The sequence below is a fragment of the Ciconia boyciana genome, chromosome 9 (genome assembly GCF_034638445.1).
Source record: "Ciconia boyciana chromosome 9, ASM3463844v1, whole genome shotgun sequence".
NCBI lineage: Eukaryota > Metazoa > Chordata > Aves > Ciconiiformes > Ciconiidae > Ciconia > Ciconia boyciana.
In genome coordinates, this window is record NC_132942.1 from 41,445,433 (window position 1) to 41,469,241 (window position 23,809).

At 43.4% G+C, this 23,809-nt stretch overlaps 3 protein-coding genes across 4 annotated transcripts; all 3 read left to right on the plus strand.

Moving 5' to 3' along the window:
- The first annotated feature begins 1,072 nt into the window (after window positions 1-1,072).
- On the plus strand, window positions 1,073-5,195 carry LOC140656527 (arylamine N-acetyltransferase, pineal gland isozyme NAT-3). The gene is made up of 2 exons (XM_072872364.1): window positions 1,073-1,233; window positions 3,153-5,195. The coding sequence occupies exon 2, from the start codon at window positions 3,160-3,162 to the stop codon at window positions 4,030-4,032; it is 873 nt and encodes a 290-aa protein (XP_072728465.1). The 5' UTR covers window positions 1,073-1,233; window positions 3,153-3,159; the 3' UTR covers window positions 4,033-5,195.
- Window positions 5,196-6,952: 1,757 nt separating this feature from the next.
- LOC140656947 (arylamine N-acetyltransferase, liver isozyme) lies at window positions 6,953-10,762 on the plus strand. The gene is made up of 2 exons (XM_072873282.1): window positions 6,953-7,016; window positions 9,866-10,762. The coding sequence occupies exon 2, from the start codon at window positions 9,871-9,873 to the stop codon at window positions 10,756-10,758; it is 888 nt and encodes a 295-aa protein (XP_072729383.1). The 5' UTR covers window positions 6,953-7,016; window positions 9,866-9,870; the 3' UTR covers window positions 10,759-10,762.
- Window positions 10,763-12,536: 1,774 nt separating this feature from the next.
- LOC140656948 (arylamine N-acetyltransferase, pineal gland isozyme NAT-10) lies at window positions 12,537-16,983 on the plus strand. 2 transcript variants are annotated; one of them, XM_072873284.1, is made up of 3 exons: window positions 12,537-12,672; window positions 15,164-16,070; window positions 16,855-16,983. In XM_072873284.1, the coding sequence occupies exon 2, from the start codon at window positions 15,169-15,171 to the stop codon at window positions 16,039-16,041; it is 873 nt and encodes a 290-aa protein (XP_072729385.1). In that variant the 5' UTR covers window positions 12,537-12,672; window positions 15,164-15,168; the 3' UTR covers window positions 16,042-16,070; window positions 16,855-16,983. The 2 variants fall into 2 exon arrangements, with proteins under 2 accessions (XP_072729385.1, XP_072729384.1); XM_072873283.1 differs by having other exon boundaries at window positions 15,164-16,858.
- The last annotated feature ends 6,826 nt before the right edge of the window (window positions 16,984-23,809 follow it).

Consider the following 23,809-nt stretch of genomic DNA (forward strand, 5'->3'; position numbering starts at 1 on the left):
TATTCCACGTACAGCAAGATCCACCCGGGAATATGAACTTCCTCTTTGTACCAAATCGGATCTGCCCAGAGGAGCCCGACGAGGGCAGGTAATCCATTCCCTTCAGCGCCTCTCAGCTTGGGCATCGGATCTCGTTTGTGGGGTCAAACACTGGCTGCTGATGGGATAATAAAAAGCCAAATTTTCATATAGGAGTGGAGCTGTGTAATGGGTTACCACAGACATCTCTGTTTCGTCTGATTTATTATCTCTGCTAATTATTCAAAAAAATCAGTGTCTGAATGAAACTTGCCATTGATACTAAATGTGAAGGACTGGAACTACTGTTGGGGAGCTAACAGGAGAGAATCCAGCTGTATATATGAGAGAATTAAAAAGAGTTAGCTTGGCAAAATGCAAGCAAACTTTGTAGATACAAAAGCAGTATGAAACACACCAAAAGGATGGCGCTCCCTCTGTGTTAGCACTCCATAGTCATCACTTTGCCAATAGCATCTTCACCACCACGACATCCTCAGGTGCTACTTGTGGGCAAAGACCAAAGAAGACACACTGCTGTCCCAGTGCTTTCTTACATTCTATGAAATTTACTGTAATAAAAAAATGCGCATAAATCATAGAGAGCAAATTAAGCAAAGGCAGCACCGAAGTTCTTGTGCGTGCTGATTGGGGCAAGGGGGTTGCAGGTGCAAATTACTGTGCCGAAATCTTGCTGCTTTTCAGAAACAGTGCAAAAACCTTCTCAGATTGAATGCATGCAAGATTTCTTCCCCACATTTCCAAACAAAGAGTAACCTAATACCTGGGAACAAACATATATATTACCTGAGTGCATTCAGCTAGCTACTGAAACAAAATCCACCCTTTTCATCACAGCCCAAGCTAGCCCCTGCAGACAGCATGAAACAAGTGAAAATGCGAAGCAGCCTCTGCTCTAGTAACAACCAGGTTTTGCATGCGTGTTGAATCAGTGCTGTTGGTTTTGCTTGCTCACTACAGCTCTCATGCTCCACCCTTCTGGGTTTCTTTTCTTTTTTTTTTTTTTCAGCTTTTGCAATCTGACAGAGGCGGGTGAAAGCAAGTTGAGGGAAAAGACATTCCCCTGAAGAGGAGCTGGAGAACGGTCCTCGAGCCCTGTCTGCACTAGGTAAAGGACAGCCAGCCACACCACTTAGCCTAAAACCATCCACCCCAAACGCTGGAGATACACTGGCGGTTTAACTGATATTCCAGGTAAGCCTTTTTTTTAAACCCAGAATCTTGGTAGCTGAGTGCTCCCTAACCAGGAAGTTAAATCTGTTTGAAGACAAAACACAGCAGAAAATGGTGTAACGGCAGAGTGGGGAATGCTCAGCCGCTCGGTGTAATGGATACGCTGGTTTATTTACTCAGTTATCAGCCTCAAGCAGATCGGGCATTCGTGCCATCTGACTTATTTCAGATACCAGAGTCGAAAGGGCCTTATAAACACCTGCAAGAGATGGACAGACAGAGAGAAAACCCCCACACCAATGTTTTCACTTTAAATAAAGGTTACTATACGTGTTTTGCCTGCTGTGGCAAAGTGAAAGAAAGGGAAAAGCAGCTCCTTGCTGGCAATGCTGGTCTAAAGTTCACAGGGCAAGAACTAAGTTTCTACCAAGTTTTCAAAAGTGAAGAGAGCTGCAGTTCTGGGGCTTTGGGGAAAAGCTTGGGAGCGAGCCAAAAGCTGAACAAAGAGAACCCCCTGAATAATAACCTGATGCTCTTAACCTGATGTGGGATCATTCAGGCCTGCTTGTTGGATGTTGGAGACATGGCGATGGCCATAATGCAATAGTTACAGAGTTCTGTAACGTTTCTATCCTAAAGGTTAGGAACTGTGGGAAGCCAAACGGGGACACCCTCTGTTTCTGCCAGAATATTACACCAAATGGAAATTTTTCATCTTCATTGCTTTGTTTATATACTGAAAGTATCTTTCCAAAATTCCCATGCAATTTGATGTGTGCCATTTTTCATCAGATTGAGAACTGAATCCTGTTGGAACAGTTGGACTTTTTCTTACTATTTTTCCTTAAGAATCATACACAGGAACTTGAGAACATTTTGGAACCTCTCAGGTCAATAATCTGAACAACATTGCTCCATACTCAGAGATGTCTGAAATTTAGCGATGCCTGGGAAGGAATAACAAAAGTATTTGGCTACATCAAAATCCCTTTCTTGTTTCCTTACCATCAAGGGCTGGGAGGGCTCGAGCTGCTTTCCACCCCCGTGCTCATGAAACACAGCCTCCTGCTGAGCCCTTCTGCTGCGATTGGGATGGGGAGGGCAATGCCTGGTCCCTTACCCACCGCTGGGGAGACTACGAGCTGACAGAGCACATGAATCCCAAAAATGATGTCAGAAAACGTGAGGCCCTCTGAAAACTTGTAGTTTTGGCCCAAATCTTGGTTTCCTCCTGCTGCTGGTGTAGGGCTGTGATTAGCAGAGCCTGGGAGCTAAGCCATGCTGCGTGGAGGTGGATCACAGCAGATGCAGCAAAAAACCTCCCACAACCTTTTCTGCCCTAAAAACCTCCCCTGCACTCCAGGTCACATCTGCTACCGCCAGCATGGAGAGCAGGAGCAGGTGAGACCAGCTCGTGCCAGGCTGCCTAAATAATGAAGGAACTACCATGGCAGGGCAGATTTATTTCAGATTTGGTTGCAGAGGAGGCTCTGGATTGCTCTGCAAGAGTGGGAGGGTTTGTTTTCTGCTTCTGCTTTGCTGAGTCAAACCACGAGTAAAGCAGTTCGGATCTGGGAAGTCTCAGTCCCTATAATTTCTAGTGGGGAAACAGTGCTTCTACTGTTTTTGTTCCTTCCTACGGAGATTTGTAGCTTTGCTGGGCAGGAACTCTCTACTGAAATGTGCTTAGCACAGCTGGAGCCTCTTGTCACAGCTGTAAAAGAAACAATTAAAAATAACATTTGTGCTCATCAGCAGTGTCCCACTGGCTTCCCTCAGTGCTAATACTCACACTCAGCTGCCTTTGATAGGGCCATTAGTCAAATCCTGCCCCTCTTCTGAGCAGGCTGCCCATACTGATGAGTGCCCCGTTATAAGGGACAGGGAAGATCCTTCCATCACTTCTGACACAACCTATTTTTTTTTCACCCTTCTCTCAGAGGCAGCATGGACATCAAGGAGTATTTTGCCAGAATTTCTTACCAGGGCTCCTATGATAAGCTGGACCTGGCTACCTTGACGGATATATTCCAGCACCACATCCGAGCAGTCGCTTTTGAAAACCTCAGCATCCACTGTGGGGAAAGCATTGAGCTGGACCTGGAAGCGACTTACAACAAGATAGTGAGGAAGAAACGGGGGGGCTGGTGCATGGAAAACAACTATCTTTTATCTTGGGTGCTGAAAACCCTTGGCTATGACGTCACCCTTCTGGGATCAAAAGTTTATGTCCCGGAGTACAACGCATATGCAGATGAAATCGATCATCTGCTGCTAAAAGTGGAGCTTGACGACAAATCCTTCATCGTGGATGGGGGGTTTGGGATGGCCTACCAGATGTGGCAGCCGATGGAGCTGATTTCAGGGACAGACCAGCCACAGACTCCCGGGGTCTTTCGCTTCCTGGAGGAGAGCGGGGTCTGGTACCTTGAGAAGGTGAAAAGGAAGCAGTGGATTCCCAACCAAAGCGTCTCCACTTCCCATAATGTGGAAAAAGAAGTTTGCCGTCGGGTTTATCTCTTTACCCTTCAGCCACGAGACATCGAAGAGTTCAGAGCCTGCAACGCCCACCTGCAGACAGCGCCGGACTCGCTGTTTGTGACAAAGTCTATCTGCAGCCTGCAGACCGCCGACGGTGTCCGGGCTCTGGTGGGGTGGAAACTCACTGAGATAAAGTACAATTATAAGGATAATATGGATCTGGTGGAAATCAGAATCCTTGCAGATGAAGAAATGGAGAAAACACTGAAAGAGAAATTCCATATGACACTAGACAAGAAATTTGTACCCATCAATACAAGCAGGTTGTCTCTGTTTTAACTCACTGCCTGAATTATTATTCAATCCAGTGGCATTACATGCAATCCTTCCCCCTATTTTTGACAAACATCTAAAGGTTAAGCTTTCTCTTTCCATCTACATCGGTGTAAGGCAGAACATAATAGCATGGATCTGGAAAAGAAATTGATTTTTCACAATGGCTCCTGCATCTCTTTTTGGTTTGGGTACAAATAATTTCTTCCTAGCTCAATCAAATCACTCCCCTTCTGTTTGCGCTTAGCTGGAAGCAGACTCTGCCCATTCTGTACTCCTTTCATCTCTTAAAAGCTTTTCCAAATACACCCAGAGTAGCAGGGCAGAGTGATGGAGCTGTATGCCTCTTTATTTATTAATTTGCGCTGTCACGTGGGGAAAATCATACCCACCTCTTAAATGAATACCATATTATTTTTGGAATTTAATAGCCAGAAAAACAAAGATATGCAGTGCTGTTTGCTACAGTTAAGCCATAAGACTGTCCTTTTTGCTCTTGCAATCACAACACCCTCTCACGCAGCAGTCGGACAGTCCCATGCCTGTGCCGCTCTGTGCCAATACTTACGGACAGGCTATTTATAGCCTAAAACTGATGATGAGAAATATTAGCAGACAATTCTGTCTTGTTTCAGACTTTACGTGACTCCTGTTCTCTCAGTGACATAACAAAAAAGCAGTATTTCTTTGAACTGAAAGCATGTGCCATGCATTTTGTTTGCTCTCAGCCAACAGCAGACTGCTGGGAATATATGCTCCTCTCGTAAGAGTGCTACTCTTCTCTGAGTGTTATTGCACATTAATTATCATGGCTGAACCCAAATACATGTGCAGAATTATTTTTCTGAAACATATCTGTTCTATTGAGGATGTGTCTGCAATGATACTAATTATATTGATATAAGGAGAAACAATGAATCTTAATCAGATACCTAAAGGTTACAATTTTTAGTATGAGAAATTACTCAAATGTAATCGCTTTGCCCTTTGAGATGATGCTTGATGTTCCTTTATGTACAAACCATGGAAGCATTACAACTATGCACTTATAATTAAGTAAATTATATAAGTGAATTACAATTAAATAGAAAAATCAAGAATTGTGAAGTACAACTATTCAGCTGTTTTTTCCCCAAATTACAATGTGTATCCCCAAAGTAAAAAAATTCATTAATCACTGCAGTTGTTCTGATTATTTGTATGTGCTAATATTTTGCAACTAAGGCTTTTAAAAATACAATAACTCATTGACCCTTTTTTATTTGTTATGCAATGTGTGCAGCTTTCTATAACTAGCAATTTATAGTTAATTAAAGCTATTCTGCACGTTCACAATGTATTTCATAGAGGCACAGTGAGTTCCCCAAATCCCCGTCTTCCCAGAGTCAAACGCATCCATATGCGTTTGGCTGCATGTGTGCAATAGTCCCTTATAGCGCATGACGCTCCCCATCCTATAGGGAAATTAAATGCTAATGACTGACCCTGTAGGGGATTGCAGAAGAAAAAGGGGCTTCTTATAGTATGGACCAGCAGTTTGCAACACAGATGGTCAGAAGAAACCGTCCCAGGATCTGGCTTGTTTGCAAGCTGTATCCTTCTTTGGTCCCCGTGTTAGTGGAAGACTGAACAAACCTGGTGGGTTTATCCTTGCAGCAGCCTGGCAGCTGGGGCAGAGCATCGGGACAGAGGTAAAAGCCTGGCCAGGTCTCGCAGAGGTGTGGGGCAGGAGAAGGTCCATGGCAGAGCCAAGAAGCTCCATCATTTGTGGGAACACAGACACGGTAAACACTTAGAAAGGGCTATGCCAGTTCCTTTCCCTGTGCCTGGGTGTTTCTCATGCTTCAGGCTGTTTCGTAGGCTCAGGGGAAGGGGTTGGGCATTATGTCCATTGCCCCAGAGATTCAGCATGTGAAGGGCAAACACGAATAGGAAAAAACGCTTTCCTTTCAGCTGACTCATCTCCTCGAGTGTGTGCCCCATCCGCTGCTCTGGCTGCCTGCTTCGTGGCACAGCTCAGTGCTCCTGGACCTCCTGCTCAGCACACCCACGGAAGCATATTTTATTGCTGAGCAATCGAATGAAGCTCTCTGTTGGAAGGGGGAAAAAAAAATCTCTTCGTATCATATTGCACTAGTTTGCTTTTTCCTTATCGCTAATTTTGGAGGCAAGTCCTTAAAGGCATAGCAGGCTCAGGGAGCGCAATGCTCTCCAGGAGTAGCATCCTCGCTGGGAAGGACAGGGCTTCTCTTTGAACCCAAGGGCATTTAGACAGCTAAATGACTTTGCAAATCTGACCTTGCTGCTTTGGAGGTCTGGTACCAGCCATGAAGAATAGCTCGGTGTGGTGTGATTAATTCAACCGTTGCCACCCCCTGCCAATAAATCAGTGACTTCCTTGGCTTGGATTAGTAGCGCTCAATCATAAGTCACTTCCTACAGGGATCCAGGCCACATGAGTGTCAACGATGTAAAATCCGTATCAAAATTTGAACTATTGCTTTGCTGCTTCAGCATGGGTGCAACCATCAAGGTGCCCCAGAGACTGAAGCACCCAGGTGACCTGCGGGGTTGAGGAGGGGGTTATAACCACTTACAAAAGTTGCTTGCGATACCCATACTGTATTTCTGCTTTGCATTCCTGGAGGGCTTCAGTTCTCAATCAGTAATGCGAGAGGTTAAAATCTACTCAATATCGTAAGCAATTTGGGGACTGGATCATTTTCAGGCTCTCTGTACAACACAATGAATTGCATGACAGGTCTTTCTACGCATATGCCAATACAAATAAACCAATAAAACCATCAGAATATAAATTATTATAAAGAAGAAACTCTCTCCCCTCTTTTCCTGCTCTGCTGGAGGATAACGCTGTCCTTGCCAGGCAGTAAAGGCAGCCTGGACCTTTAAGAGCAGCAGTTCCCACTACAACTCTCCCTGGGAACTTTGGAGCAAACCAGGGCGGAAAGCCTGAGCTCGCTGGCTGAGAGGTAAGTGCCCGAGTGTCTGATCTTTAACTTCATCCTGCAGCTGTGGATCAGCCTGTTTGGAAAAGCCCACCCCTGTGTGTCTGCATAGCATATTGTAGGCATATTAGCAAAGTATAAATTACAGCAACCCCACGGCTTACAGCATGCGTTGCATTGCAAGGATGTTGTCCAAGTACAAAGATCAAGTGCTTGAGACTTAAACTAACCCCTTTATGCTGAGCCAGAGTGTATGAAAAACCCAGCTCCTGACTCGCAGTGTAGTTTAAAATCAAGCAAATGGTATAGGCATGTGCAAGAGGATCCAACCTTGGAAGCCTCTCATGAATTTTAGCAGAGAAGAACTATTCAGTCTAATTATGAAAGGACACAGCGATCCCCAGGGAAGCTTGCAGACAGGCAGAACTAACGTCTGAATCTCGCTACCCACCACGCTGCTCCTGCAAACACGCACGAATGCCGAATGAAGCTCGGCTGTTGCGGGAGCAAAAGTAAACAAGGCTGATATCTGGACTGAGGCTTAAGATATTTGGCAACCTGGTTTTGGAACGCAAACTGTCCCCTGGGCAAGGGCTTGCTCGCTGCTGCAGCCCTGTTGCTAGGGCAGTGGATGGTTGTGCCAAGAAGAAGAGCTGCCTCCGGGAAGGCGAGGGAGTGAACACTGGTTTACGTGAATGCTCCCTAACGCCAGTGATTTTGTACTGCAGCTTTATTTACTTAAACCTCTTTAAGTATTCATTAAGATCAGAGCCCGTTTTGTCAGCCACGACGAGGCTGTCTCTACTATATAGACTTTAAATTGATGAGGCCAGAGAAAGGGCAGCTGGGGAAACTGAGGCACGGGCTGCAAATTTCCCAAAATATATTTTCCTGAAGCCTCATTGCCAGCACCCCATGGAGGCTCTCAATGGGGAGGTTGGTCATGGCTGGAAGAGGGGACCTGGTTATATGCTGCACTTTCACTGGGGTGATGGGGACACCCAGATCCAGGAGACAGGTTATAGGGAGGGCATCAGGTCTTCTGCTGCTGGCCCAGAGCAGGAACTGATCGGTTTTTACTTGAAAGCAAATTTCAAGTGTATCAGACCCACCAGGCTAATGGACTCTCTTGGGCCCCTCCTGGTCACAGAGGTTCAGCTGGACACCGTCACAGGGAAAAGATGTTTCTATCTGGCTACACAAAACAGCTAAAAGTGGGAATAGAATGAAAAAAATGAGGCAGAGGACCACAGAATGAGCTTGCCAGCATACAGGTGCACTGTCTGTTGGGGAGGGAATGGCTTTCTACAACCGGCGTTTCCAAGGAGATCCTGCCAGAGATGAGTGCCCTTGTCCTAAAAAAGGGATGGAAAAAACCCATAAAATGCAGTATCACAGACACATTACTGTTTTTTTCACGGAGCCTCTTTGGGTCCTTTTGAAGTGAAAATGTTTATTTCTTATTTCCTTATTGGGATAGTCCTCTATTTTATTACATTTTCCTGTGTTTTTGCATCAGCCAGTCTGAATCCTGCTAGCAGTGCAGATCAGGAGCAATACAACTAAGTCAAGTGAGTTGTGCTGCTGGCATCAAAATTGGGGTTAAAGTTTAGATATTGGGTCCTCTGATGTGCTCACCTGCTGGGGTGGGGTATTTCCACCTATGTATTTGAGGTGGGACTTTCTAAAGCTCCCAGCACTCGCTTGAGCGCTGGCATGGGCATCGGGTCAAACCGCTGGTCACTCCTAGGGGAGCAGTTGGACCAAAGCTGCGAATAGTTGCTGGAAGGTAATCTCTCCCATCTCACCTACATCAAATTATTTTTGGAAAATCCTCCCAGGGAATGTGCAGCCAATTTCAAGGAGCAAGAAATCCTCAGACCTTTTGGAAATTAATACAGTCCTTAGCAGATTGTGAATCATTCTGGAAAACAAATATCCTTGCATGGAAAAGAGATCCTTGCAGATACCAGATGAGTCAGTGGATTAGAAGTGTTATAGGGAACCTTTTGCATCTTGGCCACGCAGCCAGTACCAATGACAGTGTCTTTCTGCTAATGAAAGGAAAGGGGATCAGAGACTTGAAGACACAAAATATACCCAATAGCCTGAGCTGAAACTAAGGCCTTTGGTTTGTAAAAGATGGTAAAAGAAACCAAAAGCTGATGAGTATGCCTTGAATGTATTCTTAATAATTATCAATTCCTCTGACCCTTAGGTTAGAAAAATTAACAGTTCCTTCCTTTCAACAGCCAGCGTCAAAGCTCTGTCTGAACTCCACAGGGAAACTAAAGAGCTTAAGAAAACAACAATCTACCTCACATGGAAGCCTCTCTAAAATGGTGACACACTGAGATGCTAATCCCAGTTAGCTGAAGCCATGAATGTAAAGCCTTCCAGTTAAATTACCTGTGGGATAAATAAAGAATTGCTTACCTGTTACGGTAAAAGAAACAGTAAGAAATTGCCGTGACTTTTATGCCAGTGTGGTCTAGCAGCTTTTCTGCAAACCTGTTGTTTGTCAGTTTTATAAACTTTTTGTCACGTGGGACCCTCACCCAGGGCCAGAGATTCTGTTGTGCCACGTGCCATGTCTTCCAATAGGAAAGACATCCACCTGGGTTGAAGGCAACATCTGAGAGAGAGAAAGCATTATTGTCACCTGCTCCTATCCTCATCTCTTTTTTAAGAAATACAGATGCACAGGCAGGTCTAGCCTGCATTCATCTTCTATCGAGGGCACAGGTTTCTTTCAAATCCTCAACAAAACGGCCTAGGCTATATTTGCAGGCTGGTTAACCTGTGCTACACAGATAGGAGTGAACCCCTTGACAGCCGCACAACCGTAACTGGCTATTTTTCTGCTCACACAGGCAAAATGAACATTCAAGAGTATTTCGCAAGAATTTCTTACAACGACTGCCATAAGGATGCAGACTTGCAAAACTTAACAGTCATCTTCCAGCATCACATCCAGGCAATTCCTTTTGAAAACCTCAGCATGCATTGTGGGGAGACCATCGAACTGGATTTACAATCTACTTACAATAAGATTGTGAGAAAGAAACGTGGTGGATGGTGCCTAGAAAGCAACCACCTTTTATTTTGGGCCTTGCAAGAATTAGGGTATGACATCTGTATTCTTGGAGGACATAGTTATGAACCAGCAGAGAGGGCATACACTGCTGAGATAAATCATATCCTACTGAAGGTGGTGATCAAGGGAAATTCCTACATAGTAGATGCCGGTTTTGGCGGTGCCTACCAGGCGTGGCAGCCTTTGATGTTGATTTCTGGGAAGGATCAACCGCAGATCCCTGGCATCTTCCGCTTCATAGAAGACAACGGCACCTGGTACTTCGAGAAAGTCAAAAGGAAGCATTATATTCCCGAGCAAAGTGTTCCTTTCACTGATACTCCAGAGCTGGGGAATATCAGAAAAATATATACATTCACTTTAGAGCCACGACATATAAATGACTTTCAGGAGCTAAACGCATACCTACAAGTGTCTCCAGATACCATACTTCAGAAGAAGTCAATCTGCAGTCTCCAGACCACGGAAGGGCTTTATGCCTTAGTTGGATGGACCTTCACTGAGATGAAGTATAACTACATGGAGGACGTGGACCTGGTGCAGATCACAACTCTTACAGATGAAGAGGTTGAGAAGACACTGAAAAACAAATTCAATATAGTGCTGGAGAACAAACTCGTACCAGTAAACGTTCGTGGCTTGCCACCTAATTTGGTGGATACTATCTAATTCTAATGCTGTGCTAGATGCAACTTTAAATATCCAGTAGAAAAAGTTCTAAAATTAACATCAATAGCATTAATCTGTTTCTAAAGTTGAGTTAGTCAGATGAACACAAAGCTTGGTAAATTCACGTACGGTGCTAATTAACTGCATACACCAATGGCATATTTTTCCTTAAGCTTCTCCTTCTTTAGAAATTGAGACATCTTACTACCTCTAATTTGCTCATATGGAAATTGCTTTTTGACTCCATAACATTTTGTTCCACCTCTCTGGATCTCATTTTATTTCAGATATATTTTGTGGCAAAGGAGACCAAAATGATACATAAGGAGAAGCTGTGTTACCATTTTACACAAAAGACCTCTGGCCCTTTTTGCTATTATTTCCAATCTTCTTCTCAGCAGAGTTTTACAAATTATTCACTTCCTTTAACAGTCTGAAATAGAAAGTTGAGCTGAATTTGGCTTTCAAAGACTTCATAAAAAAAAGAAAGGTTAAGACTTTCTCAAAACAAGCCACTATTAGCTGCTGATTAGCTTATGATGAAATAAGTTGAAAGACTTGAGTCCTATTCCCTTACCAGAAATTGACTTATAAGTGAGCTATTTATGCAAGGGCACTTAAAAACCCCCCAAAGCTCTCTAATTTTGAGTGTCCAGTTTTTCTGAGTCTGATTTTTCTGTGTCTCTGAAATAGAAACAAAATCAATAGAAGCTGAGACGATTCAACAGTTCTTAAAAATCCGGCTTTTGGTATCAAAAATGGAAACAATCAAAATTAGATCAACCTTTGCAAACTATAATCTAAACTTCTGGAGTCTAACCTTCCCGCGATGTCAAGTGGGCATGACAGTATTATAGACAAAACTCTTCGTATTTGTTACAAACAGTATTCTGCATAAAAGCTACCTTAAATAAGTAATACTGCAAATGCGAAAGAAAACACTGGGAAGTTAGGACATGCCACTGGCGTGGTTTCACAGCATGTTATATGTAACACAAAAGCCTTTTACTTTTATGATACCCGTGGGAGGTGCTGTACAGGACGTGTCATGAAAGAGGGCGGCAGAAGAGCATCGGTCCTCTGCCAAGGAAAAGACTTTGACGCTCGCATTAGCCAACCACACAGACTCACGGGGCACCTGATGTGCCTAAAACTCAGGTGCTTTCCCAGATGCAGTCTAATGTGCTCTATGCTTCCCAAAAGGGACCTTCGACTTTCCACCTCCCTCAAATGAAGAGGAGACATGCTTAGCAGGGAAAGAATTAAACAAACAGCCCTGCAACACTTTGAAGATGCAGAAGGCCAAGTTTTAGAGAGGAAATGCATTACTTTGGGCAAATAAATATTTGTCATGGTATTCGTTAGGTGTGGCAGCTCCAAAATAGCTACCTGCTGCAGTGGAAGCTTTGAACAGATCAAAAAAGTTCCTTTGTGAGCAAAGAAGGGTCATTTTGTGCATCCGCAGAGCCTGGAAAAACACAGCCTGCAATACCTTGGCAATTCAGTGCACCCACAAAGAAGCAGATGACTATCCTCCACCGCAAAGTGCTGGCTTGCAAAAAACCCAATAATTTAATTTAAAAAAATTAGGGAACCATTTGTGACTGTCTACTGTAATTATTTTACATGGAAAACAAGTTCAGTCTGGTCTTTAACCAGGGGAAAACATAAACATCTACTAATAGAGAAGAAACAAAGTTTAATTTGCTCATGGATCAGTGAAGTCCAAAAATGTGCATTCATTTTGGGTGGACTCTGCCCCTTCTCTGCATTTAAGATTCAGGAGTGAGGGCCAGCGGAGCTTAAAGAGACCCTCGCAATTTGTATCCGCTCCTGGCTTTACTGACTGCTGCCCCAGTAACAAATAACCCAGAAGCTGAATACACCAATAAATAAATAAGGCTATTTTAAGAGGTAAGTTTATTTTCTTAAAAAACCTCCAAAAACCCCAAACAACGAACTTGGTTTATTTATGATGGTAAAGGTCATGGGCAATAACAATAAGCAGTATTCTCTTTAGGAAAAATGTTGTAAAAATGTGTGGATATGGAGCTAAAATATCGCCTGCTACACATGGGCTCTTAAAAAAGGCAAAAAAATGATACTGCAATTTCATTTCTTCTGTCTTTCTGCTCCTCAGGAGGAGATTCTCTTGACTATGAGAGAGATGCTTTTGTTCTAGATACAATCGTTGATACAAATTTAGAACTACAAGCTCTTGTTGGAAGTTACTCTTTTAGATTTTTAACTTTATTTAAAAATATTGCAAAGGCAAAGGAAGCCAAAAAGCAATCTAATAATCAATAGATTCTGCTTTATGGGAATAAAATTACAGTCCTTTAAAAACAACTTAAAAAAATGAAATTACAAACTGTGGTTTGTGTACCCCAGAAAGTCCATGTGCTGACGTATTAGGATAAAAGTAGACAGATAATGTATTTTAACAGGGGAATTGCTGATAGTGTGTATAGTCCTGTAAAAGAATATTTTTGCATGAACACCTTCATTTGCACATTTAGAAATAGTTCTTTAAAGTTCTTTTGCTGATGTTTTTCTCTGCATAAATCATAGCCACATTTGTGGGACTACCTTTTTAGTATCTAGCTTTTCATCTGATCTGCTCACAATTCAAAAGAACTGTAGCTTTCATCTCCTACAGTCAAGATCTAATGCTGATCAATCATATTATGGAGTTGCAGAGAGAAATTACAAATAATATAAACTTGAGAACCAGCTTTATGCTGGTGTGATCTATTTAGCATTCACAATTTGAGCCATTAGGATCAGATAAGACTTGGGTTCTGTAAATCAAAAGAAAGAAGTGCCAGAAGTCTTATGTTCTACTTAACAAATATTACATTGAGAATATCCCCCAACGATACACTTAAATATCACTGGAAGCTCAATTCCTTTCTGTAGAAGATAACATGCAGGTTTTGATGGGACTCTCCATTCACTTTGGACAGCTGCTTCTATACCATGCATATGCACATCACGAATCTGTCACTGAAAATCATCTTGAGAAATTCTAGTTTGCAGTAAACAGTCAACGGTTCACCGCTGAATTTATCTGAATACAATAGTCTTCCCGAGTCACTAATATTAAGTGTCTAAACCTCAGCTTACTGTATGCACAAAAGATTTCCAAGTAGCTTTGTGGGTTGTCAAGAAGCTCAATATTTGCAGTAACTCTAGACTGCTAAAATGCTTGGTGCTTTCTTTGCAAAGGGTCAAGCCTTCAAAACATTTTGTGCCCAGCTCCATACCCAAGCAGAGGATCTACAGTGTGTTTTACAAACAGTATCTATCAGATCCTTACAGAGCATCCAGTTCATAACGGTGGCCAGCAGTCTGTGATGGGCTGTTGCCAAAGCCAGATGACTGTGTGTGACTTTCCGTGGTATTAGAAGGCAGAAAATAAGTTGAGTAGTTCCTCATCCAGCAATCTTGCTCATGAGGAGCTGTACCAAAGCAGGCCAGGAGGTTGGCACCACTGGAGGCAGGACAGACCAGGACAGACCTCACTGGATGAGGCTTTGGTAATTCTCAGTTACGCCTCCTCTGGACTGAGTAAAGTGAGTTTTGAGCAAGGCCAGGATTAGAGAGATGTAAAGCAGCCCCTGTCCATTTTCAGGGCACCCTGCGAGACGTGGGGCACAGCGGGGAATAGAGATGTGCTCTTCGTCTTTTAGGTCACTCACCTCCATTCAGATTCATTATTCCAACACCAAAATGAGTTTGTGCAACACTCAGAGCAGACAAGAGACTCAGTGGTCTGCGACTCTTGCAAAGGTCAGAGGGTTTTTTCAGTTATAATTATCTGAATAAAACTTGACACTTTACAAAATGTGCAGGGAGTATCATTTTCACTTTTTGTAAGTGGTGAAAGAGCGACGTGTACCGAACGAGCAATTCTTTTACCGTCACGGAGATCAGTGGCAGACTCATGAAAAGAACATGTGAATCCTGGCTCAAATTATCCTCCCTCCAGCTGGCAGACGACACTGCTTCCCCCACTGACACTCCTTTCACTGAACAGTGGATTTAGACTGGTTTTCATGAAACCTCCTGAACGCTGCCTAACACGATCTTACATTTCTTCTTAACCCTGCTGTTACAATGCAAATACAGCACCCCCGTTTCGCAGCCACCGCATACCAAGCTGAAATTGCATCAGCTGTTTGCCATAGGGATGACTCTAAGACAAAAAGCAAAGCCTCACGTGCGCTGCTTTTCTTTGCTCTGGGAACTGTTTGATATGAATACTTTTTACCTTTAAAAACTACTCTGATGAGGTTCAGTAGATTAAAGCATCTTTGCTGGCAGCAGCCTGGGCATTTTTTCACAACATCATAAATCACCAATGTAAAGAAACAAAACCAAAATGCAATTCCTTCCTTTACAGGTGACATGAACCTTGAAGAGTATTTTGCGAGAACTGGCTATAAAGGTTCCCTTGAAAAACAAGATTTGGAAACCTTAACTGATATATTCCAGCACCACATCCGTGCTGTTCCCTTCGAAAACCTCAGCATCCATTGCGGGGAGAAAATTACTTTGGAGTTGGAGCATGTTTATAACAAAATCGTGCAGAGGAAGCGGGGCGGCTGGTGCATGGAAAACAACCAGCTGTTGGGCTGGGTCCTGAAACGCCTGGGGTACGATGCCAGCTTTCTGGGAGCATACGTGTTCAATCCACATCAAAACGCATACGCCACCATCATGACCCATCTGCTTGTAAAGGTAGTTATCGATGGCAAAGCCTATATTGTTGATGGAGGCTTTGGTGTATCCTATCAGATGTGGCAACCGATGGAGCTTGTGTCGGGGAAAGACCAGCCCCAGGCTCCCGGTGTCTTTCGCTTCACCGAAAAAAATGCCATCTGGTACCTTGAGAAAATGAGACGGAAACAATATATCCCCAATCAAAATTTCTCTAATTCTGATCTTCTGGAGAAAAAAGAGTGTCGGAAAGTTTATATGTTCAGCCTTGAGCCACAGACAGTGGAAGATTTCCGTTTCCAGTGCACGTACCTTCAGACGTCTCCAGATTCCCTCTTTACAAAGAAGTCCATCTGCACCCTCCAGACCACCGATGGCTTTCGAGCGCTAATTGGGTGGACACTCACTGAGACCACATACAACTACAAGGAAAATATGGATCTGGTGGAATTCGTGACTCTTGAAGATGAAGAGGTGGAAAAAACACTCAAAGAGAAATTCAACATAACCCTAGATAGAAAACTTGTCCCAATTAACGTCAAAGGATTTTACACAATCTAGATGACCAGAAAAACCTACAATAATGCTACGTATGTACAGTACCTTCCACTGTCTGCGCAATCACTACTGTAACATTATGGGATTCTTTTGCAGACGATTGAAGGGAAAATACATTAATACCAGATTAAAGTGAATTTCACACTGGGAAAAATCAGGAATTTAAGACTCTTCTGTCAGGTAGATGATAGAATTATTTGCTGTGAGATGACTGCAGTTCAATTTTTGGCACAAATGTAGGATCTGATTTGAATCTGGTTATAAACTTGGGTAATAAATATGTCTGGGGAATTTTGGAGTGCCTATAGCACATAAGTAGGAGTATGGATTATTAATTGTGATATGCTGCCAACACGTTTTATGGTTATTATAGGGAGAAAAGTAATCTGTGAGCATTTAGACAATGAAGTACATATTTAAAACTTCATTTTTCACAAGATCTAACCACTCGCAGATCATCTCATTTCTCTACCTTTTGTGCTGGTTTTGGCTGGGGTAGAGTTAATTTTCTTCACAGTAGCTAGTACGGGGCCATGTTCTGGATTTCTGCTGGAAACAGTGTTGATGGCACAGGGATGTTTTAGTTACTGCTGAGCAGGGCTTACACAGAGCCAAGGCCTTTTCTGCTCCTCACCCCACCCCACCAGCGAGGAGGCTGGGGGTGCACAAGAAGCTGGGAGGGGACACAGCCGGGACAGCTGACCCCAACTGACCAAAGGGCTATTCCACACCATATGGCGTCATGCTCAGCATAGAAAGCTGGGGAAGAAGAAGGAAGAGGGGGACGTTTGGAGTGATGGTGTTTGTCTTCCCAAGGAACCCTTACGTGTGATGGAGCCCTGCTTTCCTGGAGATGGCTGAACACCTGCCTGCCCATGGGAAGGAGTGAAGGATTTCCTTGTTTGGCTTTGCTAGTGTGCATGGTTTTTGCTTTACTTATTAAACTGTCTTTATCTCAACCCACAAGTTTTCTCATTTTTACTCTTCCCATTCTCTCCCCCATCCCACCGGGGGGGGAGTGAGTGAGCGGCTGTGTGGGGCTTAGTTGCTGGCTGGGGTTAAACCATGACAGTCCTTTTTGGCCCCCAGCGTGGGGCTCGAAGGGTTCAAGATAACGACAGGTTTGATTGGAATGTGCTAGATGATTGAATTTATAGCTGTTATTGCTGCTTAGCTATTAACTGACAGGCTCCTGTGCTTGCCATGGGGCTTGCTTGCCTTACTGTATATTAGAGTCTAGTGCTCGTTAGTGGCTGCTTTTTGCTTTCACCACTTGCTGTACCACTGTGCTACTTATCATCTTACTCTGCTGTGCCTGGGAACATTTTGATAACAGCAGTGGCGACGTGCCTGGGCTGGCAGACAGCCAGGACATCGCTGCTCTTTCTGTGCTGCTGGACTGGACAGGCTGGAACTCCAGTGAGAACTCAAGCCGAAGGGACTGTGACCTGTGGATGAGTCCACATAGGAGCTGGATGCCCTGAAGCGTCTGTGGCCGTAGATGAGCCCACGCTGAAGAAGGTACACCTCGAAGCATCTGTGGCTGTGGATAAGTCTACACTGCAGCAGGTATACCCCTGAAGAGACTGTGGCTCATAGATAAGGCTCCACTTGGAGCAGGTACAACCCTAAGGGACTGCAGTCTGTGGATAAGTCCAAGCTGGAGCAGGGGAAAGGGGAGGAGTTCATTGCAATGTTAAACCCGATGGTCTGGTCCAAAGGGACCAGGTGTGGAGACTGTAATGGAAATACTGTTAAATTATTGTAACCCGGGATTTGAGTTGCATGTCACAGGAATTACTATAGCAGGAACCCCTTGTTGCTAGCCAGGCTAGGAGCAAGGGGAGGAGTTCATTGCAATGTTAAACCCAATGGTCTGGTCCAAAGGGACCAGGGGTGGAGATTGTAATGGAAATACCTTTAAATTGTTGTAACGCATGATTTAAGTTGCATGTCATGGGAATTGCTATAGCAGGAACCACCGGAGGACAAGCCTTACAAGAAGCAGTGCAAGTGCAGCAGTGACCCGACCTGAGCTGGCTTTGGTGCCCAGTAACTGCATGCAACACACCACCTCTCCTGTCCTGAGTGACCACCATAACAGGTGGAGCCCAAAGTCATGGACTAAATGAACTTAGTGGACATTTTGTGGACACTTGTGGAGATTTTACAGATATTTTACAGGGGTGGTCCATAGACTAGAGGAATGATATCTGCATATTATATCAAAGGATGGGAAGGGGGGTGAGTAATGAGAATGTATTGGATAGTGTGGGACCTGAGCATGATGTAAATGGTATGGAATAAGGGGTGGAGAATGTGCTGGTTTTGGCTGGCGTAGAGTTAATTTTCTTCACAGTAACTAGCATGGGGCCATGTTTTGGATTTATGCTGAAAACAGCATTGATGACACAGGGATGTTTTCATTCCTTCTGAGCAGGGCTTACACAGAGCCAAGGCCTTTTCTGCTCCTCACCCCACCCCACCAGCGAGGAGGCTGGGGGTGCACAAGAAGCTGGGAGGGGACACAGCCAGGACAGCTGACCCCAGCTGACCAAAGGGCTATTCCACACCATATGGCGTCATGCTCAGCATAGAAAGCTGGAGGAAGAAGGAAGAGGGGGACGTTCAGAGTGATGGCGTTTGTCTTCCCAAGTCACCGTTAGGCGTGATGGAGCCCTGCTTTCCTGGAGATGGCTGAACACCTGCCTGCCCATGGGAAGGAGTGCATGAATTCCTTGCTTTGCTTTGCTAGTGCGTGTGGCTTCTGCTTTACTTATTAAACTGTCTTTATCTCAACCCACGAGTTTTTTCACTTTTACTCTTCCCATTCTCTCCCCCATCCCACCGGAGGGGAGTGAGCGAGCGGCTGTGTGGGACTCAGTTGCTGGCTGGGGTTAAACCATGACACCTTTAATGTAAGTAAAACAATGTCATCTTTGAAAGGAGCATTAGGAGGCATAACTCTTTCACTGTCATCCTTAGACAAAACAACAGTACAAAATGAAAATTAACATCATGTGTGTCCCTTTTGTCATTGCTGTAGTAAACTGCCCAAAGTAATTTTTGGTATGTATGTATTTTCTGGTGATGCAAGTTGTATATATTGCAGCACTACTGTGGCTGATGGGCTCTAAGGAGATACCGACAAGCTTTGCTTCTCATAGTAATCATCCTATAAAGGGTGAATGGTGCTTAAACATTCACAACTGGCTTAGATTTACTTTTAGTCCAAAAGGGGTGGAAATCTTGTCTTTTTAGCAATGCAATTTATTTGTGTAACACAGGTAGAACAATGAAGCTAACCCCACTATACCCTTAATTCTGCCCTCTTTGTGTGTAGCAAATATGGGAATCCATACAGTTATCCTGAATGAATACCACTTAGCACAGCAGCTTTAGTGTCACAAGTGAGTGAGTTCATCTGTATCAAAGTGAAAAAAATCAAGGAGCTAACCAAATCTAAAGGAATCCCTTTCTTTAGAATTATTTCACAATCACATTTCCCCATTTTTTTAAAACTGTTTTTTTTTCAAAAAGCCCAAACAAGGAAACCACTGAGAAAGGGGAAGCATTCTCAAATGCATCAAAAAAATAGCAGTAACACTGAGAAACACCCTTTCTCACCATCTATGATAAATGTATTGGTCAAATGTTGATTCCTCCCACTGATAGTCTATCTTTTTGCTCAGACATCATCTGATCATAAATCTCAAAAATGCTGTAAGTGTACACCTGAAAATAAAAAAAGGAAAATAAAAACATAAAGAGTTGCTGTAAATACAGCCTCCTGCCCCCAGCTGCATGACTCCTGCACACACCATTTCCTAAGTAAATGAGGTCTGTTCAATCTTACTATCGATCTGCTGGCCAACCCTTCCCACCACAAGCTTCTTGAATCCAACAGGCCAATATTGAACAAATTTGACAGCAGTGTTGGAGATGGTAAGTTACTTCAAGTTCCTGGAAAAAGAGCTCGTAGGCTGACGAGGAAGACGATCACCGAAGAGGAGGCCCAGTAGTTGCTTCCTCTGCTGGGCTCAGCAGCCAACAGCTCCGTGCTGGCCGCGGTGCACGCTGGCACTTCCCTGCTGACCAGCCGTGGTGGCAGCTGATGGCCTGGGTGCACGTGGGCTTGCACAGGGACGAGGAACCAAGGGCCAAGCAGGAGGCAAAAGGGGACACTGAAAGATCTTACTGAGGTGGGAACACAGTTTTTGTATAAATAATGGAACTAAGGACTTTGTTCTCTAATTTGTGTTCATATTCTTCTCATATTAAGGTCCCGTTAAGGGTTTTTACCCCTTTCTAAATGATTGATCAAACCCAGGTGTTCCCGAGACCCCAAGGAACATTACGAGCTTCAAAACACTCACCACCTCCATTCTAGCTGACAGAAATTCCCATCTGCATTCACCCAGGTCACCAAACTGTACTTCTCTATGCAATGAAGTTGCATAGAGTTGTTTTCAATAGTTTTTTTCTGGTGCTGCTGCCTCTTGTCTTGAGGACAGCCATTAACAGATTGGTTATTTTGCCTCCATACTTCTCTAGAGATGTTCCTGCTGTTGCTCCCAGGTAATTACTCAGGTTGTGCTGTGCAAGGGTTTCTTGGCCAGAAGTCTACAGACTCATATTGGCATTTTTAACTGTGCCTGCAATGATGGAACTCAACCCTGATACCCCCTTCTACTATTCAGTTCTTACTAAAGATCTGCAGGGCTGCCGACGACTGAAGCTTCAACCCTCTCTCTGACTCCATCTGTTGATAACCACTCTCTGAGTGGGGTTTTTCCTCTTGATGTGACAATTATAACCAGGTCCTCACTGTGCAACATCAGATCACACGAAGAAATGTCAACACATACAGCTGAGGAACAGTTTCACAGTTTAACTAAAGCTCCCCAAAAGCTGACGAAAGCAGGTTATTGAGGTGTGAATGCCAGACCCAAAATGCCTCAAAGGTTTGAGATGAGAACAGTGTAAAAAAAACCCAAAACCAAACAAACCCAGAGGCCTCAAGCTGGGGTTCCATTAGCAAGGCTTTATTGTAGAAGGGAGATGCTCTCCCAGACTGAAAAGAAAAGAAGCAACCAAGTCCTTAAGCATCAGCTCTCGGAGAAACTTGTGTTCACATGCAGAAGGGAAACACGGGATGTTTGACATCCTTCACCACCACTATGCTTTATTAACACTCTCTCTGAAAAAGGTTTAATGAGAGCCTAAGCTATTGTGCAGTTTTAGTTGTTGACTGCTGTTGAAATGAAGCAGAACAAGCGCTTATAACCCCCCACCAAGGACTTGTCTAATTCCAAATACAATTTAAAAATATGGTATTCCAATTAACAGAAAGACGAGACAATTTCTTTTTAAGTCTGAATGCTGGATTAAGTCCCAGAATCCCAGCCCAGCTGCCCATTACACACACAAGCAATGCCCAATGGCAACGACAGCCATCCGCGACTGTGTAACTGTATAATGGAGAGTCTTATTAGAAAACAAGACACATAACAGAAGAAATACAGTTCAAACTCCATGGCACCACTGAACATCCTCCCCCCTCCCCAAAGAATCAAAGTTTAATCAGCTCACACATTACTAAAGGGAGGATACAGGATGGCTCGCTTCAGTTGGACTCCGGTCCTGGACTTTTTAAGATCCAATACCAAGCAGAATAAAAGTAACAAAATGAGAAACCTCAGCAAGAAAGATGAAGTTGTTCAATACTTCCATGTTTCCAACATCAGCAGTTATTACAGAAATAAACACTGTCAGCCTGTCAAAGGGAGGGACAAAACTTCACCTGACAAGAGACATGCTTAAACTTAACACTGTGAGCTGTCAGTGAGCACGAACTACAATCCACACTTTGCTTTGTTCGCTTTAATAGGTACCTTAGTGTAACAGGCACAAGCACTTCTGGTGTCTGATAACTCTTTACCCATTAAATTCCGCAGGTTGCCATTTTCTTTAACAAAAATGCTTACTACTTACCCAGCTTGCTTTTGTTCTCAAAGAAATGCTTTTCATTTAGAAACACGACCATGTGGGAAAGTTCTACAGCTTAGGAAGTTGCACATGAAAATGCATCTGCATTTGAGACGGTGTCAGAGCCAAGAAAGCTTGAATTAATGTAGGTTCGCACCATGAATATTTCACCGCTACACTTATATCTCTGTCAAGAGTAGTTCAAGCACAGATTTTATATAGCAGAATGTTTCTACCCTGGCTAGGAAGCTAGAGCCAGAGTTAAAATACATACATATATATATCTCTCTGTATTTATAAGGTTGGAAATATAGATGGGTATTTCAGAAGATCCCATCATAAAATGCCTGCTTGTAACTTTGAGCACTTAAAGTACATTTAAAAAGTCACGTAGGGCTGATTTTTAGTTTTGTCTTGCTCAGAATGATGCACTATGAATGGTGCTTTTAAAGGCGCATTTTACAAACTCCCCATGAATAAGAGATTGTGCTAAAAATTAGTAGTTGGTCTCACTGTAGCATTTCAATAGCTCACCTAGCCACCAGCTAAATGTGAACAGCAGAGCACCCAGATTTGATGACAAGAAAGCAAAATCTATCCTTTCTTCACAGTTGGTGTTGGGCATGTTTAGGAAACAGAAGAACCACCCTTACCCCCTCCCAAATTCCAAAATCATGGATTTTCTAGGAAGCTGTTTGGAGTTCACTCATGCTCTTACACACGCACCATGCCACTCACATTTCCAGCCATCCCTCAGGAAATGACATGAAATTAAGGACCAATGTATGGCAGAACGCCCTTTAACTGTGCAAAATTACCCCCTGGACGGAACAGAACTCTGCAGTGCAAGAGAGTTCTCTGCATAGAGCCTTGGCAAAGAAGGACTTCACACCGAGTTCATCCGAGCCACTAATCTTTATCAAAATTCCCCAAAAGCTCCTGTACATGACACCACTGGACCTTCTCCAATCGACTGTCTCTCAGGGCGTGCAACTGGAGTGACATCTCCTGGTTGCTGGTGGTTTACTAGAACACACTTTCCTCCCTCAACTATCCAGCATAGCTATGCAGAAATTCTCTCTCCATTGAAGAAATGTGTTCAGATAGAGAGGAATCACTTTCCTACTAATAAGCAAGAAAGAATAATGGGATATATTCCGAGTTTTTCTTGTGATGATCAACAATAAATCATTTCTTAGCTCAAGTCACATCTTCCATGGGAAGAAAAATGTCTTGCCATCATTAACTTCTTTTCAGCTAGCAATAATGTATGATTAAGTTTTAAGTAATTGAACCAGTAGCATCTAATTAGCTCTGAAAAACTATTTCAGATCATGAATCACAGACTTTCCACCTGTATAAGGTCTCCTTACTACCTTAAAAGTATATTTCTCTTTCCATGTGTGATCCATCTTGAATATCTAATGAGGTACTCTTAAAATATGGATTATAGTTCATATAGCACATGCAAAATACAGCAAACACACTATCTCTTTCTTTATGTAACTGAGTTTCAGGTCTTGCTTCACTGAGTTGTTAAAAAAAGAAAAAAAAAGCCTCTTGTGTCCATGATGGAATGGCCACTACTTGCTTCAATTTAACAAATTCCTCTTTCTCCAGAGAGTCAGCATTAAGGATGAGTAACTTAGACATCTAGCTGGGGAAATGAAGTAATAGAAAGAAATATTTCTTGTTGAAAGCCAGGATACAGAGAACTGCTATGATTTTAGACAAGACCACACTGACATTTTTCAATCGGCCCAGAGCACTGATTGACCAAAGG

What these genes read in the sequence shown, in the direction of transcription:
- LOC140656527 (XM_072872364.1), top strand. Translation starts at nt 3,160, where the DNA reads ATGGACATCAAGGAGTATTTTGCCAGAATTTCTTACCAGGGCTCCTAT.
- LOC140656947 (XM_072873282.1), top strand. Translation starts at nt 9,871, where the DNA reads ATGAACATTCAAGAGTATTTCGCAAGAATTTCTTACAACGACTGCCAT.
- LOC140656948 (XM_072873284.1), top strand. Translation starts at nt 15,169, where the DNA reads ATGAACCTTGAAGAGTATTTTGCGAGAACTGGCTATAAAGGTTCCCTT.